At 45.6% G+C, this 15,003-nt stretch overlaps 1 protein-coding gene across 11 annotated transcripts in view; it reads right to left on the bottom strand.

The window, feature by feature from the left end:
- The window catches only part of LRRC20 (leucine rich repeat containing 20), a 222,056-nt gene that overhangs the window by 112,125 nt on the left and 94,928 nt on the right, over positions 1 to 15,003 (bottom strand). For 10 of the 11 annotated variants that reach the window (XM_045022637.1, XM_045022640.1, XM_045022636.1 and 7 more), the window contains one exon: positions 5,541 to 5,708. In XM_045022637.1, the coding sequence (XP_044878572.1) occupies positions 5,541 to 5,708 (168 nt within the window). Of the gene's footprint in view, positions 1 to 4,023; positions 4,298 to 5,540; positions 5,709 to 15,003 lie in introns of those variants that run through there. The other variant, XM_045022647.1, reaches the window with a different exon arrangement.

Raw genomic sequence — 15,003 nt, 5'->3', positions numbered from 1 at the left:
CTCTTGGGTGCCACTGGTGCTCTCCAGGAAATACATGGGTTTGGTAGTAGCCTCCTTGGCCATAATCCAGTCCAGCTCACAATAGTAGGGGCAGGAACTTTCAATGTTGTCAATGGTCTTGTTGCTGTCCTTGTTTTTTTTTAAATTCTGCCAGAGCTTCTTTCCTTTGCTGCACCACTGCAACTTGTCCGAGAAGTGACCCGTCTCTGTCAGCAGCTTTGATATACCCTGTTTTTTCTTGGCATTCTAGTGGGTGCTTTTAAGGCAGGATTGGACTGTCTTCTCTTCCCAGATCTCAAGGGAATTCATTATCTCTGCATGGCTCCATGCAGAAACACAAGACATGGCTGTTATAATGCTGAGAAGGATATCTGACTCCAGGAGCATGTACTCACAAATGTGGGATACCTAGCTGCATGCCCAGCATTTAAATGGGGAGATAATATCCAGTCAATAGGGCCCCAGAGCAATAGAAGGCATACAGGTAAACAGACAAGTCAGTCCAGCTGTGAGACAACGGATGTGAGATAGCAGTCAGAGGACTGCCAGAAGTGAAAAAGTTAATCTGAAATACAAATGCATCCACACAAAGCTTTTTTCTAGACTAACTCAGCTCAAAATGGATTTAATCCGCTTTCATAGCAGACTATCCAATTCACAGACAGTCATCAGATAATTAAAAAAAAATAATTGTATCATTTGGACACAAGGCAGTTTAATATATGAAAAAAACAACAACCCACCTTCCCCTGTATGCAAATCCTTAGTTTTCTGGTGTGCCAGCTAATTTAAAACATAGTGAAAAAAACAGAACTATTAGTTAAAGTAGAATAGGTTTCCAACCTTCTTTTAAATTGTGTTTTCACACAACAGGGGTCTCTTTTTTGCAGTTTAATCTTGTACTGCCAAAAACATTACTCAAACCACATACAATTTTCTTTAAAAAAAATTAGACCTGCTATTTCTTCTTGTATTATTGCGGCAGAGTAAGTGCATATAAGAAAGCTCACATGAAAAAATGAATTTCTGATGTGAAGTGTGGAAAATAACTCTGAAGGGATTCAGAACTTGGCACTATTATCACACTCTGAATCTGAGTCAAACAAGCAACACGGAAAAAAACCCTCTGCAATGATCTTTTTCCCTCCTATAATTGGTAGGAAGAGGAGAAGTAAGGAGTTATTCCCTTGCCTTCCTTTCTTATAAGCAATTTCAGACATTGTCTCCCACCATCCTCTTTCAAAACATGCTTCTCTTTATCAGCTATTTGTGTATCAGGGCAAGCTTTTAATTGGCTTACTGTCTGGCCAGCAGCCTAAATACTCTAACTGGGCCAATTATCAGTGCCTTATAGTGTACAATTGATCCTTCCCAGAGAGGTTTTGTCTAGTGTGATCAAATGAAAAGGGTATTATCTTTTACACAGTCTCTCTTGCTCTGTGCTACCTTACCAGAGCGACCACAAAAGGATTTTCTTGGGTCAAAACTAAAATCCAATTAAAATAAAACATGTGCAAAACATGGGGGGAAATGAAGCATAAACTGTCATTTTCACTATCCATCTTAGCTGCCTTGCATAGAGCACATGTCCTAACAGAAACTTACTGATTAATTCTGTTACAGACAGGATCAGTGAAATGGCAGGTTCTAGCATCCCTTGCACTTAATGTAAGGTACCTACCTAGACTGCCTACTTGTGAAGCTTTCAAGGCAGAAAAAGCCAACTGCTTGAAAACAACTAAACTTACTGGCTCCCTGGCCAGGTTGGATGTTCATCTCATATAGTGAGTTATCACAGGCTAGGGCTTGCCAAAAAGAAAGAGAAGCTTTAAGAAACTGCACATCGCATGATTAAATGCACTGCTAAGAGCAGAGCCGTAACTAGGTATTTTTACGCCCGAGACAATATAAAATTGTGCCCTCCTCCAGGGCTGGCTCTTCGGTGGCAGGTCCCTCAGTCCCTCTCGGAGGGAAGGGCCTGCCACCAAATTGCTGCCGAAGAATGAATGAAGTGGCGGTGATAGAACCTGTGATTTTGGGGGGGTCAACTCATGATTTTTGACTGCTTGGGCTGGTAATGTTGCTTCCAAGATGGTCTTTGGTTCCAGGCCAGTTCCAAGCCAGAGAAGGACTCACAGGTTAAGAGAGGTAGGAGGTGCTGGATATCAGTGGTGGCCACTAGGGATTAGCAAGTGTCCTGAGAATGCTGGGAGTTAAGGTCTGCAGGGCAGGATCAGGGGTGGCAGGTTTGTAGAAATTTTGGTGGTGCCCAGAACCCACCCCCACCCAAACTCTGCCCCCCCACTCACCCACCCACCCACCCAAAGCTCTGGGAGGGAGTTTGGGTGAGGGAGGAGGTCTGGGATTCAGGCCCTAGGCTGGGCTAGGGGATTGGGGTGCAGGCTCTGGGAGGGAGTTTGGGGATGGGAGGGGGTGCAGAGGGAGGGGGTGCAGGTTCTGGGAGGGAGTTTGGGGATGGGAGGGGTGCAGAGGGATGAGGTGCAAGGGTGAGGGCTGTGGGTTGTGGCTGCAGATAAGGGGTTTGGAGTGTAGGGGGGCTCAGGGCGAGAGTCGGGGTGAGGGCTCTGTCTGGGGCTGGGAATGGGAAGTTTGGGGTGTGGAAGGGGCTCAGGGCTGGGGCAGAGGGTTAGAATGTGGGGGGTGAGGGCTCTGTCTGGGACTGGGGATGAGGTGTTTGGGGTGCAGGAGGGGCTCAGAGCTCAGGCAGAGGGTTGAGGACAGGGGCCAGAGAGGAGGACTCCCCACCAGCCCTTTCCCTGCCAGCAGCAGCGAGCTCTGGGGGAGAAGCCCCCTTTCCTGCCCCCCCAGCAGTGCACTCACCCCCACCACTGTCACTGCATGTGCTCCTAGGGCCTCTCTCAGGTCCAGGAATCTCCCCCGCCTCCTCCGTGGTGGGTGCCGGGGGGTGCTGCATGCGCCTCTTCCCCTGATGTTGCCCCTGACTGTAGCCTCACTGGGGGTGAGAGATGGGGCTGCCTCCTTGCCCAGCATGGGGCAGGAGTGGTGACTGCGGGCGGGGGGGCCCTGTGCTGCTGGAGGGTCCCATTGGAAAATAAAGGGTTTGAGGGGGAAGGGCAGGCTCAGTCAGTCTGCCCTGGCAGTGAATGGGGGGCACTAGGACCCTGTGGCAGCAGTAGTTGCAGGGAGGCAGCATGGAGCTGCTCTCCCAGTCAGGGAAGGGGCTGGGGGAAGCAAGTCAGGGCCGGGGGACACTCGGAGGCGGTGCGGGGGTGTGTGTGGCAGGTGGGGCAGGGGGAGATCACCTCGGTTATAGATATCTCTGTGCCCGCAGCTTTTTTTTTCCTCCACCGCTTTCTGTGCCCCTGGGCTTTTTGCGCCTGAGGCAAGTGCCTCACTCGCCTCGCCCTTGTTACGGCATTGGCTGAGAGGTCACTAAACTGAGTTGCTCCCTGTTCCTCTTCCCAGAAATTCCACTTTCTTATTAGACCCACAGGGTACCCCTAATTTTCAGCCCACTGGGTACTGTTCTTCCAGCAGAGATGATAGGACAATTGGACCTTGTCAATGCTTCTCCTTATCTGGCTGCAGAGACTGTAATTGGAGAACATTTAGCAAAATTGAGCACAAAAAGGCATTGAAGCTGGGAGACCACGCATATGTGAAAATGAAGTCTGGCATGTTTAAAGGGCACAGATTCATTTAGCAGCATGTGACTGGGGTAATTTACTTCAGCAGAAGATCCTTGAAATTATAGCTCTCGGACAGGTAAAGTGTGGAGCGCAGGACCACTCCTGAGAGCTACAAGTGTTTTTAATCAGTTACAAATGCCACCTAGTTAATTTGACCTGAAGAAGAGCTCTCCGTAAGCTTGAACGCTTGTCTCTCACCAGTAGAAATTGGTCCAATAGAAGATATTACCTCACACACCTTGTCTACTTGGTTAATTAATGTTTTTATTTCTCCCTCATGGCTCAGTATTTATTACTATATATGTGTGTAATGTGCTGTGATGAGTCAGAGAGACAGTATATAACAGATTCTGCTCTTACATAATGTCCTTTAATGCAGAGCATCACCAGACACTTTGTAGAGGTAGTCCAGTCATTCTCTGGAGGGCTCACAGAGCCATCAGTTCCCCCATTTTATTCTACCTCAAAGACCTCAAGTTATAACAACTTTCACTCCAACAGAGGGGCCAGCAGTGGCTTGCTCCAGAACTCATCAAAGTCACTCCTTATCCGAAGGGGCGGTGAGGGAGAAAATCCTGTCTCCCCATTCCAGGGCTGACAGAAAATAGGGGAATCTTCAGAACACTCTGGCAAAAGCAAAAGGGAGGAAAGACATTAAGATGACGTTTTTCAAAGCTGCCTAGAGGATTTGGATACCAATTAGGAATTGGCTATCCACGTCCCTTAAGTGGCTTTGAAAATCTAAACCTACAAATCTCAGTGGGGCCACTTGTGGAAGGAGGTGAGAAATGCAGGTGAAACAAAAAAGGATTTGGCAAAAAAGGAAAAGGTTGTTAAGTGAAAAGAGAAATGTTCTAGGCTGAATTATGTGCATACAAGAGTTATGCGAGGACTGCCATGAAATGGTATTTCCCAGCAGGACAGGCAGTTTGAAGAAAAAAATTACTTTGCCATTTGATGATACTGGAAATCAGACTGTCAAAGCTGTTGTAAGGTACATTCCATAACGCTGATTTATTTTAATAAATATAACAGCTTGTTCAACCATCCTTACATTAACACTTTAAAAAATAGGACGTTTCTTAAGCAACTTGAAAGTCAGTAGTTTCCATTGCCTTCTACACCCTCCTTTTCTCTGTAGCTGGAGAAGGGGTCACAACATTTTTTTCTGTTGTAGCATGGGATCATGCAGTAGGGAAAATGTTGAGAACCACTGCTACAAAGAACACAAAAATGGTACGTCAAATTTTGGCCTACTATGAACTCTTTAATACTGAAAGCCTTTAGACTGAGAAGTGCTGGTACACACAATAAATATGAAACAGAATAGTATTAAACTGATAACTCTAAGTTATACCATTCCGTTCAGTTGAACTGTCCAGCTTTAAAAAGAGTCGCTGTGAGTTGTAGTGATACCTTCGTCATTTATCACAAAGTCCTCTGCCAGTAAATCAGATCTTTGTTATTAAGCTTTCATCTGCTTCTGTTGCTTATGCATAGTGTCAGTGACCTTAACTAGCTCAAACATAATATAAGCCGGGACAGCTCTGTTTCTAATTTCAATAGATGCACGTGCTTTTACTGTGTCTGTATTTGGCCCATAACCCTCTGTATGTGGCATGACATTTGGTTGCTTTGAAGATGATTATGATGAAACAAAATGAGACCTGTGACTTGATGCAGACAAACTGCTGGAGTAGGTAGCAGATAATTATTTAAGAAACAAAATCCTGTTCTGATTCAAACTCCCTTAATAGAAAACATGAGGAAAACTACTACAAAACAAAATGCTGTCCACGAGCTGTCAGCTGGTCTATTGTTATTTAACATAAAGGCACTTGATTCTCACACACTCTCCTGTTAGGTTACCTGTAATCTCATTCTCTTCAAGGTTGATGGTTTCAAGAGCCTTCAAGGTAGTCAACTGCTCAGGAAAGTGTCGAAACTTGTTCCTGGACAGGTTGATGACCTTCAGATGTAACAGGGTTCTCATCTCTTCAGGCAGGCGATGCAGATAATTCCCTTCCAGGTTGAGTTCTGCGGTTTGGGTGGGAATGGGGGCAGGGGAGAGACAAAGTGACATCATGAAAACTTTAAAAACCCCACAACCCCAAAACCCACCATTGCTGCAGCTTCTGCGATTTCTTAGTGACAAGGGAGAAGGAAAAACATAATTTTTGTCTGAGAAACAACCAAATCCATCCTTTATTAGCCTATGTGGCCTAATCCATGGTAGGACTAAATTCTTTTGGGCTAAATTGTGGCTTTTAGCCAACCACACCCTTACATTGTGAGAGGTGCAGAGCTGCACTACCCCAGGGTAAGCACCAGGAAGCATTATGGCTCAAAGAGGCAGGTTGCATCACTGAATGCTCCTCTTGCATGGGGGAAATAATCTGGGACTCCCTTTGTGAGGCATGCAGCATACTCTCCTCAGCACAGCACAGCCAGCCAGGGGAGCTATGCCTCTGACATCACCACCACATTTCTCCCACACTCTTTTGGAAGAACAGTTCCTAGAGAGGAGCAGCCCGTCTGCTTGGTGGGTGACTGGGCTGTGCAAAGGAGAGTTCTCTTACTCCTGACTTCACCACTTTGTGTCCATGTAGGTGCTGGCCACAGTCTAGCCCTTTGAAATCTTGTGAGCAACTGCAACCAGGCTTCTCATTAAGGGGCCAGTTCTGCCACCCCACTCCCTGTCACAATGAGCAGTACCTTATTTCATGTGCAGCGCCACAGATTTCAGTGGGGTTACTTGTGGAGAGAGACATTCATTGCAAATAAAGGGAACAGAATCAGTCCCTAACAGATTCCCTCACTAGAAATCCTTCTTCTACAACTTCATAAGAATTTCACCATGGAACAGCATAAATTCCTATGCATTAAAAGGAGACTAATGCTCTGAAAGATCTGATAGTTTCAGTGATAACAATTTCCAAAAAAGAATGTTATTAAGCTGCAATTAAAGATGAGAGTATATATCAGTGATTTAAGGATAAAGTGCCTCGCTAGAACATTGGGTAATTATTAGAAACAACAATTAGTACCCAGAAAATCCAGAATTATTGATAAGCTTATCAGATATTTGTACATTTGACAGCATGAAAATGCTCCTCACCTCATTCTCCTTGCCAGTCAGAGCAATATGGTAAAAGACTATTTAAATAAATTACAGAAACTAGTTTGATGTTGATGGTGTTTTCCTAAGGGGAATTAGAGGTAGTGCAGGTAGCACTACCTATTATTCACGTTGCCTGACCCTTTCCATTATAGGATCCTGTTTTCGGTTACTTATACCTTGCAAAACTTTAACTACTTGGGTTAAAATTTTCCATGTTGAGCATCTGCCTGTGATGGTGATACAAACCCCACACTGGACAACAGGGGGTTAAGGAGGACTTCTGGGCCCAGGTGGCCCTGCCCTGCCCCATCTGCAAACCCTGCACTAGCTGGAGGTGGAGATTAAAACGGGAAGGAGAGCTGCTGAGAGGAGGCAGGCAGTGGAAGGGAACAGACCCTCTGCTCTGAGCTCTGGGGAAATACAGCCCAGAAGCTCTCATTGTCTGAGACCTGCAACACAGACCTGATAAAGCATGCAAAGGAGAGACTGGTGATTGATTGTGAAGGTCAGAAACTTTATTTGTGATGGCAGTGAGGGACCGCCTGAAGAGGGCACACTAACACACAGAGCTAATTCCCAAGACAACCAACAGGAGGCACCACAGTGGTAAGTGAACCCCATTACACACAGTCATTCCCACTGAGAGAAATATTCACCAGGGACTGGTTCCAGGTGGTAGCCCATAAACTCAAGGATCACAGCTGCTGCTCACTCCAACCTGAGACATGAGCCGGGATACAGGTGCCAGAGTGGGTGGCAATAGAACAGTTTACCCAGATCCTCCGAGCTGGGGGGAGTGACTCAGGGTTCAAGCATTGATCTGAGATTTTGGCCAAAGTTGTAAATTTAATGGACAATTAAATAGTTGCCACCAGACCCCCTTCTGAGGCACTGAGGAGTAGTTATGCTGGGATTAGGGGACCATCCCATCCCAAGGCATAGGCTAGATAAGGAGGCAGGCCTGACTGGATCTGTGGCTCGGACATAGTGTTCCCAATGGCCAGAGAGTACAGCAAGGCCACAGGACCATGGCTCAACCAGGAATGGAAACCTGGAGAATATCTAAACCCACAGAAGGTGTCAACTCTGAAGACCAAACCCCCCCCCCCCCCCCCCCCCCCCCCCCGGTGACAAACCAACAACCACCACCACTGGGGAAAGCCGTTTTTCCATGTGGGCAACAAGGTCACTTCTGCTGCGACTGTCCCTTTATGGAATATGACTATGGACAATCTTAGACAGCTGACACTAGGGCCCAAAAATAAGACCCATCTAAAATAATGGTCCCAGTGAAGGTCAAGGGGGTACAGAAGCCTGGGCTAGTTGACTTAGGGTTCAGCAGGACTTTGATCAGAGAGCAGCTGGTGAGCAAGGAGGGCTCCCCTGGACAAACTGTCTTTCTCCGGTGTGTGTACATGGAGATATATGACCCACCGCACCAAGTCTGATTTTTTGGAAGAAATATAGGGGGAACCTCTTCGTAAGACTAGTTTCTACCCTGGGATATCCAGTAATCCTGGGCAGGAACTGGAAATACTTATGGAAATTCTAAAAGAGTGGAGTAACCACTTACTTGTGAGGGCCACCTTGCCACTGGAGGCCAAAGGAACTGATATGATTGGATGAAACAGAGGACCCCAGGAAAGGGACCTCCCACCAGGTGGGAGGCCCTGCCCCTTCCCGAAAGACTACTCAGAATCCACACCCATTGGTTGGAGAGCTCCTAATCAGAGAGGCAGATTTCACAAGGGAACAGAGAGGTGATCAGACACTAAGACAAGCTTATGATCAAGTGGAATAGCTAATGATACAGTGGACTCTCAGCTGCTAAAGCAATGGCCCCCTTTGAACTTGGCGGGGGGGGACGACAATTATATTGCCTGGAGAGGGATCATTGAACTAAGGAGACAAAAATACGGTTCCTTGTTCCAAGAAGATATCAAAGAGAAGTGTTTTGTTTAACATCTTTATTAATGAACTGGATGATGGGATAAATTGCACCCTCAGCAAGTTCACAGATGACACTAAGCTAGGGGGGAGAGGTAGATATGCTAGAGGGTAGGGATAGGGTCCAGAGTGACCTAGACAAATTGGAGGATTGGGCCAAAAGAAATCTGATGAGGTTCAACAAGGACAAGTGCAGAGTCCTGCACTTAGGAAGGAAGATTCCCATGCACTGGTACAGGCTGGGGACCGACTGGCTAAGCAGCAGTCATGCAGAAAAGGACGTGGGGATTACAGTGGACAAGAAGCTGGATATGAATCAGCAGTGTGCCCTTGTTTTCTAGAAGGCCAATGGCATATTGGGCTGTATAAGTAGGAGCATTGCCAGCAGATTGAAGGAAGTGATTATTCCCCTCTATTTGTCACTGGTGAGGCCACACCTGGAGTACTGCATCCAGTTTTGGTCCCCCCAGTACCAAAGGGATGTGGACAAGTTGGAGAGAGTACAGCGGAAGGCAACGAAAATGATTAGGGGGCTGAAGCACATGACTTATGAGGAGAGGCTGAGGGAACTGGGGTTATTTAGTCTGCGGAAGAGAAGAGTGAGGGGGGATTTGATAGCAGCCTTCAACTACCTGAAGGGGGGTTCCAAAGAGGATGGAGCTAGGCTGTTCTTAGTGGTGGCAGATGACAGAACAAGAAAAAATGATCTCAAGTTGCAGTGGGGTTGGTCTAGGTTGGATATTAGGAAACACTTTTTCACTAGGAGGGTGTTGAAGCACTGGAATGGATTACCTAGGGAGGTGATGGAATCTCCATCCTTAGAGGCTTTTTAGGCCCGGCTTGACAAAGCCCTGGCTCGGATGACTTAGTCAGTGTTGGTCCTACTTTGAGCAGGGGATTAGACTAGATGACATTCTCAGGTCTCTGACAACCCTAATCTTCTATGATTCTATTATGGCTCACCCACTTAATCCCATGCAGGGGGCACTTGGGGTTATGAACAGGTAATTAATAGGTTCTGTTGGCCAGTAATGCACACAAAGATCAAGGTCTACTGCATGTCATACCCCGAGTGTCAATTGCCAGGACCCAAGAGGACCCCAAAAACTCCCCTCAACCTGCTACCTACAGTGGGGGTACCTTTTGAAAGAATAGTGATGGACCTACTGGGACCGCTGGAGGAAAAACATTACAGGGTATCAGCATATGCGGGTGGTTCTGGACTACACGATCCAATAGCCCAAAGCCATCCCCCTTCTCTCTACGAATGTAGCAAGCATCATGGACGAGCTTATGAAGCTGCTGACCTGACCAGGGTACCGAAAGAGAGCCTAACCAATGAGGGAACTAATTTTGTGTCATGCTTGATGAAAGAGCTGTGTGCTCTGTTAAAGGTTAAGACTTTTTAAGAACATCTGTTTCTCCTTCCTCCCCCAGACAGATGGATTAGCTGAATGGTTCAATCGGATGCTGAAAGAGATGATGAAGAAATTTGTATAACAGATCCTTGTCACTGGGACCAGTGACTCCCATCATTGCTATTTGGTGTCAGAGAGGTTCTGCAGGCATCCACAGAATTCTCCTCATTCAAACTGTTATATGGGAGACAGCCTCAGGGGATTTGAGACTTCCTCCAAGAAGCAAGGGAGGAAGAAGGACGAGAGACAATAAATGTGGTGCAATACATACTCCAGTTATGAGAAAGGCTTAAGAGGACCTTGCAAAATAAAACTTATTGAAAGCCCAACAAAACCAAGAAAAGGCCTATAACAAAGGGACAGGTCTACAAGAATGTTGACCCGTGGCCAGATACTGCTATTTGTGCAATGTTCAGAGTTAAAATTACTGGCCCAGTGTCAGTGACCATTTGAGGTGGTAAGAAAAGTGGGACTTACTGACTACAAAATCTGACAGCCTGAGAAGAAGGAGGAAATGCAAGTATAAAACACTAACCTTTTGAAAACCTGGAGAGACCAGGAAGGACTCCTAATAACACCCTATCCACCTGAATTATAATGAAATATACCTATCTCATAGAACTGGAAGGTCATTGAGTCTAGCCCCCTACCTTCACTAGCAGGACCATTACTGATTTTGCTCCAGATCCCTAGGTGGCCCCTTCAAGGATTGAACTCACAATCCTGGGTTTAGCAGGCTAATGCTCAAACCACTGAGCCAGCCAGCCCTCCCCCCTCCTAGGCTTCCACGTACCAGTGACCCCAGTATCCTGAGCTGTACCAATGGGAGAAGAGCTTCAACCAGAGCAGAAGACCCAAATGCAGAAGGTGACTGAACCCTTCCCCACTGTATTTTCAATCTTGTCACTGAACCAGGACAACCCATCCATGAGAACCCATGACCATTTCTGTGAAAGACACATATACACACACTGTCACATACGGAATAAGGTTCTTGGCTTCTCTGTGTTGGGATTTCCCCGATATCTCTTTCACTCAGTTACCCAAGAACTCAGTTCGACTTCAATCTCATTACTTAGGTTCCTATATTTGTCATACAGCAAAGCTACATTGAGTTGAACAGACGGAAGCGTATGGGTTGGGTATACGGAACACCACCCATCCATATTGTTAAAGAGTTCTCTGCCAGTTCCCCCAGCCTATCATTTGCTGCCCTCCAATGCTGGGCATGACCAGGGGCAAAGGACATGGCTGAGATGTTCCTGTACTTCAGTGATTCCTAGATGCCTGGGGCTCTTGGAAGCTAGCAGAAGTTGGGGAGGGGAGGGGAACCAATGTTCAAGGGCAAATGTGATTTTTAAAGTACATTAGTACAGCCCACTCCTGAGCTGCACTGGTTACACAAAGACCAGACTTCAGGATCTGGCTCATAGTATGTAGAATCTCTTTCAGCCCTTTGCTGGAGAGGGGCAAAAATATCATTTCCTCTGCCCAACAGCATCCAAAGGCAGCCCTGTCTCCTACTTGAATACTGATATTTTAATGTGTCTTACTTGTTTGAACCTCAGGAGCACTGCATTAACCATGTGCAAGGTGAGTTACCTGGGTGATGCCAGAAGAATTTTGAAAAAATTGATATCACCTACATGGCACTTACATTTTCTCTTCATTAATTTACCACTTTTTGGAGTACTAACGGAATGGGTAGAAAAAAGCAATTAATGCCTGATAGACAGTTATTAGGGGCTCATCTAGGGGACCCTCAAAACTGTTTTCCATCTCTAAAAGCCTCACTTCTAGAGCAAAACCTTGACCTTTTAATACACAACTCACAGAGAGACCTGGATTTTAATTTAATACTCCCACTAATAAGAAGCCCTCTGAAATCTCAAAAGACTAATATATTGTGAAGAGCTGCTGTCTCTCTGATGTGATACTTCAGGAATTCATTATTAGACACTGCTTTTAGAAATAGTATAAAACTAACTAACTAAAAGTGGCAAGACTTGTCCTGAAGCAGATATCAGAATATGACACTTGCTCCCTATAGATGAAATTCTGGCTCTGTTGAAGTCAAAGGGAGTTTTGCTACTGACTTCAGTAAGAACAGGACTTCACCCTATATGTTCAGTGTCCCTTTAAAGCAGACTAGTTATATCCAACACACCAGAGATGGTCATGCAGTAGATCGAAGAATGGGGTAGGAGGAAAAAGGAGTCACAATGCAACAATCTCCTTCACTCCAAATGCTGCAGTGCATTCAGAAAAAGTCATTTCAAATGGGGGAAAATAAACTCTTACTTCAGTTAGAAATTTCTAAACACTCTCATGGAGTCACTCTTGCAGGGGAAACTGGGAATCCTGCAGGCTGCCTTAGCACCTTTAATAGGAGTGCAGATGGTATCATACATAGAGGTTCTGGGTTGTAGTACAGGAATCATAAAAATGGAGGTCACTTATCTGTAACTGAAGGTTCTTTGAGATGTGTGGTTCCTATCTGTATTCTGCATGAGGGTATGAATGCTCACCATGCACTGGAATCTGGAGATTTTTAGTAAGCAGTATCTGTTGGGAGTTGTTCTCCTCATGGTCTGAACTGAGGGTATAAGGGGCAGTGAGGACCCACAGGGGAAATATGGCAGGTAGCGGAATACAGATATCTTGAAGACCACTCATCTTGAAAAACCTCCCGTCACAGTTAAGTAACCTCTATTCCATCTTTAAGTGATGGACCCTATGTGTGTTCCATGTGTGGGAAATTAGCAAGCAGTACTCAAACAGGTTATCACTGGAACCTTATGTTTGGCAGATCTAGTCCCAGGTCACAACCATCTATGCAAAAAGAGTGGGAGCGTCTATCAGCTAGGGCCAGAAGCTGCTAAATGCAGCAAGAACACAGGAGGTAGAGGGCCGGCTCAGGCTCCCTGTAATGCAACAGAGAAAGCAGTAACTCCAGCCTGAGGTGAGAGTTGGAGGAGCAAATGAGGGTGTCAGGCTTCCCTGCAGGCTTTGTATAAACAAGGAGGGAGTCCCTCCCCACCCATTCCCAGCTCCTCGTCACAGTAGGTTGCGAGCAGAATGGGGTTGGATTTGTGGGAACAATGACTGTATTCCTTTAAATTGCATAGATGTTGCTAGGGGAGGAGCATGGCTTTGGGAGATGTTTTTCAGCGTGGCTTTTAGGTGTTGGGTCAACCCCTGCCCCCAAACACTAAGCAGGAGACCATTTAAGGTTTTTCTGCAGAAGGCTGGATAGCTCTTCTACTCCCTTTTCTAGAAATGTATTTGCTTCTCAAATCACCTTTCGGTTTCAGTGACCCTCGTTTAATTCTGGAGACTGCTGAAGAAGTCAGGCCTTCTTATCTCTCCAAGAGGAGAAAGATGGGTGCAGCCACCGATCAATGTAACTTGTCTTGTGTTGAAAGTCCGTATTTTCTTATCTATATCATCACCTGTGCAGCACAAAGGATTGGCTAATCAAGTCTGTCACATTATACAGTCTCGGAGATAGAGAACTACAAAGCTGATGTGCTCTGTAGTTTCACAGAAAAAAGAAATTACATTCTGGTTTAGCCAAGAGACACTGATGCAGTGTCCATAACACAGGAATAATAGAAAACCTTTTGATGCATACACCGTGTTCTAGCCAAAGAAAAATAGCACTGCATCTCATGTGCCCAGCAGTGATGGGTGCTGATAGGTTGGACCGGAGTAGAATGGTTTATAGGAAGATATAACTTTGCTTCACCCAGTTAATATTCAATTTACCTGTTCAGTTCCTTTTTAGACTTGAAGCCTACATCCCACCTGAAAGGACTCTGCACTGTCCCACTCTGAACAGACCTCTCTTAGAAGTGTTAGATCTTGCCTATGAAATGCAAATCAGTCTTTTGTTCTAAGCTTCTTTTTTTGCTGAGGCTGCTTTTCTGTTGCTATTCCAGAGTCTCTGCTCTAACTGTTGTGGATTTACCATTAAACCACCTTTATAGACAGGTGGTGCACACTCCAGAAAATGACACTATCAGCTATGACAGACATGGAGAGTAATCCGTGACCAGTTCACACTGAGCATTTATGTCCAACTTCACTCAGATGGCCTATTTTGCCTATTCATGGGTGTCCTTGTTCTGGTATGCCAAAGGGACATACACACTGGGTGTAGTTTTGAGTTAATTTTTTATGATTTTGAGTTTATTTTTTCCAAGACCATTTAGGAATGGTTGCATTGTGCTTGTGTACATGTGCCTGACTCAAGCTAGTGTTAGCAGTTCCTCTCTTTCATGAGAAACAAATTCACTCTTGCATTTTGGTGAGAATTTTAGTGCAGAAAACTGATTATATCTACCATATGTGGAAGTGCATATATACACAAACACATACGTACATGCCACAACTCACTCATATATACGTATATTTATATGCAAGGAATAACAAGCAAAAGGAGTGCATATTGATGGTGTTGTGTGTGTGTGTGTGTATATATATATATACACACCATCTGAGCACTGTGATGCACTGCACCTAAGAGCTTTAGGACTGAAGAAATGTGTGTGCACAGCATGGTAATCAGCACATTCTGTATTTGTATTAGTGCATTGATAAATGATGACTTCTAACCTTCGATTCTAAAGTAGGGCCAGATTGTGCCCTACTATACTGTGGGGATGAAGAGGACAAGCAGCTCTCTCCTCCTGTACTCCTGCACAGGTACTGGGCACAATTGCAGTCCATTGACAGCTTGGCACACATAGGCTATGACCTCTGTGTACCCAAAGAAAGCCAGGCAGAAGAGGAACCATGAATCCCCATTCCAAAAGAGTCTGCTGTGGGTGGGCTTTCTCTGAGC

Source organism: Mauremys mutica, chromosome 7, assembly GCF_020497125.1.
Source record: "Mauremys mutica isolate MM-2020 ecotype Southern chromosome 7, ASM2049712v1, whole genome shotgun sequence".
Lineage (NCBI taxonomy): Eukaryota > Metazoa > Chordata > Testudines > Geoemydidae > Mauremys > Mauremys mutica.
Note: the sequence above shows the minus strand (reverse complement) of the source record. Positions and strands in the feature narration are given on the sequence as shown.